We start from the raw sequence: 6000 nt of genomic DNA on the forward strand, positions 1-6000 counted from the left end.
GGAGACAGCTGACTTATGCCCCGCCAAACTTAGAGGCCTCAAAACAGGCCCCCCACCCACTTAGTCATCATGCCACTCAGCCCACAACTCTCCCCTTCCAGATGGCTAACCAACAGCCCGGCTGCCCCGCTCAGCGGGTGGGCGGGGTTACACAGGACCCATTAGGGGTGGAGCTAGAGGGGACCCAGCCAGGGGGCAGAGCTGCAGGTGGCTGTTGCTGATGCTGCTTCTTTCTCAGCATGAGGGAGACGAGAGGCTGTTGTATTCCAGGCCCGCCCAGCCAGCCTTCCATGCACTCTGCACATAGGTAAGACTGAGTGCTGTATGTGTGTGTATATATATGTGGGGTGGTTAGGGTAAGCCTAGGGGGTAAGGGTTAGGCTGCAGGATAGGAGGGTTAAGCACTAGCAGGGAGATTCAGGACTAGCCTGCGGGGGTCTGGATGGAGGGTTAGGAAGCGTGTCCGCGTTAGAGCGCAGGCTGCAGGGTTAGGGAGTGCAGGCCTCAGGGTAAGGGTGTGCGTCAGTGTGATAGAGCGCAGGCTGCAGGGTTAGGGAGTGCAGGCCTCAGGGTAAGGGTGTGCGTCAGTGTGATAGAGCGCAGGCTGCAGGGTTAGGGAGTGCAGGCCTCAGGGTAAGGGTGTGCGTCAGTGTGATAGAGCGCAGGCTGCAGGGTTAGGGAGTGCAGGCCTCAGGGTAAGGGTGTGCGTCAGTGTGATAGAGCGCAGGCTGCAGGGTTAGGGAGTGCAGGCCTCAGGGTAAGGGTGTGCGTCAGTGTGATAAAGCGCAGGCTGCAGGGTTAGGGAGTGCAGGCCTCAGGGTAAGGGTGTGCATCAGTGTGATAGAGCGCAGGCTGTGGGTTGAGGTAGTGCGTCAGTGTGATATAAATTTGGCTGCAGGGTGAGGGAGTATGTCAGTATGATAGAGCCCAGGCCATGGGGTGAGGGAGTGTGTCAGTGTGATGGAGCGCAGGGCGTGGGGTGAGGGAGAGCTTCAGTGTGATAGAGCCTGGGCGACGGGGTGAGGGAGCTCAGGCCACGGGGTGGGGGAGTGTTTTGGTGTTATAGAGCGCAAGCTGTAGGGCGAGGGAGTGGGAGTGTGTCTGTGTGATATAGCGCAGGCCGCTGGGTGCGGTAGTACGTCCAGTTTATGTTCCAGCATGGAAGGGGGTTGTTAGCGTTTAATGGGGTGGGGTGCCCCAGAGATAACAGTGTATGGGGCCCCAAGATTTCTGTTGCCGGCCCTGCCGTTATCTACCAGATAACTCACTCTCTTTACAAGCTTCAGATCAAACCACGTTCTTGGGAGCAGTGGGGTAGAGGTATGAAGCAGTGATAAGAGAAGTGAGCCATAGAAGAAGTGCCCCATGGCAACCAATCAACTGCTCTGTATAATTTAATATTATGCTAACTATAGATGTTACTTCAGTGCTGATTGGTTGCCATGGGCCACTTCTCCTCCCTCATCACTGCTTCATACATCTGCCCCAGTAATTGAGACTGCCTACTTGTAATCCACTGGTCAGTTCATACTAGGAGGTGGAGCAAAGCGCTTGATACTACGACAATTATAGATTATTTGCTGATGGGAATGATGGATTTCATATCAATATTATAATATATTTTTTTTTGCCATATTGGTGGAAGTTCTTATTTACATATTAATCAGTATATTAATATTGTAAACATGATTATTAAACTGCATTATTGATCATTTGCGCTCTCTTATAAATATCATTTCTATTTGTTCAATTAAGTAATTATCCAGATTACTATTGGGATTACCATCATCTCAGGACTTTATTAATATGGGTTAAAGCATATGTTACTTAACCCTTCGAGTGTCAATATCTCTGTGAGAGATGTTTAAAGTATTGCCTATAAATGCCAGCGTCACTCACATTTGTTATATAAAATCAAATAAAAAATGTTTTGTAAAAAAAGATTATATTTCCTATATAAGGTGACATTACCGGTCATTATGAGGAATAACAAGGTTTGCTTGGGGCAGGCTCACAAATTGTCAGCGCCTGCCCCGAATTTGGAGATTGCGGGTGCTAGAAAAATCAGTCCAAGCTGACTTTTCTTAGCGAAGGCAAGAGAAATCATTGATTGATGTCATTGTTTGGTTTTATAAAACTTTAAGCACTATTGTTGTTCTTACGGTAACTATATCCGGTTATTGGGGAGCTTGGGGAGTAAAGGAAAAGAAAACAAAACATTTCGGTGACACTGATGAGGATTTTATTCATTGCAGCTGTAACATTTTTTCATCTTTCAGTTGAAGGCCTCAAAAGAAATCCAGAACTCTCCTGAAGGATCCAACACGGGGGCTGCTCGCACCCCAGTCAGAATATCTCCTGTACTCGCCAGGTTTCAGGTAGTATTGGCAGCCTCTGTAGTTGGCCTCTTCATAAAATATCCATTGGCCTTCAGGGATGCTGCAGGAATGAATGTCATTGTTACGGAACTGCTCGTAGACATGTGGACAGTCCTCTGTAAATTCCATCATTTGGCCTCCAAAATTCTCCTTCTCGTAAACCCTAATTCTGAAGGTTCCACGGTGCTAGAAGACAGAATAACGTGGGCATTATTTATTTATGATTATACATTAAGTATACCGTTTCAGGGGAATAAACACAGATGATTGGCGTATGGGATGATGGCAATCACAATACGGATGCCAGCAGAATACGGATGCCGGGATCCCAATAGAGGTAATTGTGACATGGGTCCAGTAATTATACTTACCGTTGCCCTGCCCACATTTCTAACACTCCCCCCATAGCCCAACCCTAATCCTCCCCATTAATGCCTAACCATAACCTTCTTATCAAGCAGTCTTGCCCTAACCCTCTGGCCCCGCAGCCAAACCCTTCCAAGTACCTAACTCTAACCCTCCCTATCTCAGCCTAGCCCTAACATTCACACACACACACACACACACACACACACACACACTTATAGTGTAACCCTAATTATACAGATAGTGCCTAAACCTACCCCCCCCCCCCCAAAAAAAAAAAAAAAAAAAACAATATCCTTCATGTCCTACCCCTCATTATTACATTCATTATGCCACCAGTTGTGATTCCGATATTGGCCTCCTCACCAATGTTGGTTTTTTGGTGCAGGTGTTGTGGCCTCCAGTTTGGATGCCAGTGTCAGTACTCTGGCTGCTGCCATACCGTCTGCCAGGGTGGTAACCACGTCCCGCTTCAGTTACTGCTGTAGGCTGCATAGACTACACTGTACACTTTAATATAATTATGCCCAGGTCAACACGATCATCTATGTCCAGAACCAGTGTGTGTTGTTGTTTTTTTACTTTTATTTTTTGTGCGCTAGATACAGTAAGTTCAGTATGTGCTTAGTCATCACTGCTGGTTAAGTCTATGGTCTACTATTAAACAATGCAGTACTCTGAGGATTGTCATTCATGTGCTTTGTTATGGTTGATATAGCAGAAAGAGATCCTACTTGTGGGGTCAAGCGGCAGGACCTGATGGAGTCATTGAAACCCAACCACTTCTGGAAGTCGGGGTACTCCCCTTTCTTCAGGAAGTACTGGTGCCCCTTGTAGTTGGGGTGCTCATAGATCATCCAGTTTCCATTCTCCACGCGGATGGAGTTGCAGCGGCTGAAGAAGGAGTGTAGGTCGGCAGAGTCACAGTTGCACTCATAGGAGCGGCCCTGGAAATTTTTGTCCTCGTAAAAGATGATCTATGAAGAGAGAGTATTCAGAATTGCAATAATTCTTAGAAAAAAACTTCCTGAAGCCAATATATCATTGATATATTAATCTATTATTACTACTACTACTACTACTACTACTACTAATAGTAATAATAATAATTATAATTATAATAATACTACACATAGTTCTGTAAAAAAAAAAAAGAAGCCAGAAATACATTGTAAGATAAAACTAACAGATGATGCCCAACCACCCTCCCCCTACTCATATCTCATACTGGAAAGACCATAAGTACTATGACAGTATCTGCGTTGAGCCTACATGGTCAACATAGAAAAAATATCAATACAAGCAAAAAGTTGGCATTGCAACAGTTGACACATGAAAGTTCATGGACCCCAAGTAAGTGCACCTCTCCGCCCTGCTCGCCCTGCTGCAGGCAAGGTGCCTCATTGCGCTACTGTTCTCATTCGGAGTGAAAGTAATCGATAAAACTTTTAAAAACTTTAAAAAAAAACTCATGGTGAACTTTTCATGCATCATTCCTAGCCCCGTCAACCATTTGACCTTGTCAATGTTTTGATGGTTTCAACCATATGCACATCAACCTTATGGTGACAAACTGTTGTCAGATGACATAGACACTTCCAACCTATTGAATATACACAGTAGAATTTGACCTAACAACATAATTTAGTTGCAGTGTCAGAAGTTCTGTGGATTTAATGGTCTACAACTACAGATGAGAGCTATGTTGTCTGATTTAGGAGTACATTTACTAAAGTTTCTGAAAATGAAAAGAGTTCAGATTCCTATTGCATCCTACAAAATATTAGACAAAATTTGATTGGGCGCTGAGGGTCACATCACCACTTTTCATGTTTAGAAGATTTAGTAAATTTACCGCTTAGAAACACAGGGGCAGATTTATTAAGCTTGGAGAAGAGATAAACTGGAGATAAAGCGGAGAAAAGGTAAAAGGAGATAAAGCACCAGCCAATCAGCTGTGTTTGAAAAAGACAGTTGGGAGTTGATTGGCTGGTGCTTTATCTCCTTTTACCTTTTCTCCGCTTTATCTCCAGTTTATCTCTTCTCCAAGCTTAATAAATCTGCCCCACAGTTCTGTAGAGATAAACGTTTGATGTACACCAAGAACCACGTCATGGTTTAACCCTTTGAATGCCAAGTAAATTTGTAAAAATAGGTGTTAAAATGCCGAGCAAACATTTATTTCATAATGACCTGTAATGTTACCTTATATAGGAAATATATGGTGACATTTAATAGGAAGAGAGAATCAGAAAGTGAAAGATTTGGTAAGAAATCTCTGAGATTTCTTAACAAATCTCTCACTTTCTGAAACTCTCATCCTATTACATTTCACCCATAATCTTTTTTTCTTTTTACACATTTTTTTTTTATTTGAATTTATATAACAAATGTGAGCAACGCTGGCATTTGTAGCCGATATTTTGCACATCTCTCACAGAGATGTTGGCACTCAAAGGGTTAAAGCTGAATGAAATTAACATAAATCTGCATACTTCTTAAAATACTGTACATTCTGATTCCCTTTCGCTAAAGAAAATAAAATGTGACCTAAATTGTATGACAATATAATGTCCGTTCATCACCGTGTTTATTAAAACTTCCATACGTTAATGAAAATCTTACCTTCCCCATTTTGGATGGATTTCGTAGACTGACCACTGTTCATCTGAGCGCCTGACTGCGTCTATATAAACGTACAAACACAAAGGCAGGATTTGCATATATTACTGATCGTGAATAGTTATTGGAAGAGAACATACAGCATCTAGGTATATAATTTCTGCGTTTGTTGCGTTGCTGTCTATACTACTGTTGTTACTTGTGCTGGTGACAGCATTTCTGCTTAGTAATTGTTTGATTGGCCAATAAAATCCTAGTTGAACCTCTCTATAGAAAATCCTTCAAAAGAAAACAAAAATGCAAGCACATTCACCATACTGTAACGTGGATCGCGGACTATTCTGCTGCTACAATGATACGTATTAATTTCACTGGCTTCTATTGAAGTCACTGTATTGTACCAGACAGAAAACATTGGAAATGACCAGACCGAGTGAGGGTTACATCAGGATAAGCTGTAATAATCAGACAGCCTCAGTCTACAAAAACATTCTGTCCAGCGGACATTAATTGTTTTCTATTAATTAGTTATTTGATTGCAGAATTAAACTATTAGATATAGTAGGAATTAGCTCAGTTAATTTAGCTGATTTCATGAATTCATTTGAGTTTTTATTAATTAATTTATGACCCC

The 6000-nt window shown here is 42.8% G+C and overlaps 1 protein-coding gene across 2 annotated transcripts; it reads right to left on the bottom strand.

The window, feature by feature from the left end:
• Positions 1-2269: 2269 nt before the first annotated feature.
• Positions 2270-5583, bottom strand: LOC146019605 (gamma-crystallin-3-like). 2 transcript variants are annotated; one of them, XM_083152114.1, is made up of 3 exons: positions 5370-5583; positions 3479-3721; positions 2270-2564 (listed from the first exon to the last, which is right to left on the bottom strand). In XM_083152114.1, the coding sequence occupies exons 1-3, from the start codon at positions 5376-5378 to the stop codon at positions 2289-2291; spliced, it is 528 nt and encodes a 175-aa protein (XP_083008240.1). In that variant the 5' UTR covers positions 5379-5583; the 3' UTR covers positions 2270-2288. The 2 variants fall into 2 exon arrangements, with proteins under 2 accessions (XP_083008240.1, XP_083008241.1); XM_083152115.1 differs by lacking the exon at positions 5370-5583 and adding an exon at positions 3949-3963.
• Positions 5584-6000: the final 417 nt, after the last annotated feature.

Source organism: Crinia signifera, chromosome 7 (assembly GCF_055691185.1).
Source record: "Crinia signifera chromosome 7, ASM5569118v1, whole genome shotgun sequence".
NCBI classification, from domain to species: Eukaryota; Metazoa; Chordata; class Amphibia; order Anura; family Myobatrachidae; genus Crinia; species Crinia signifera.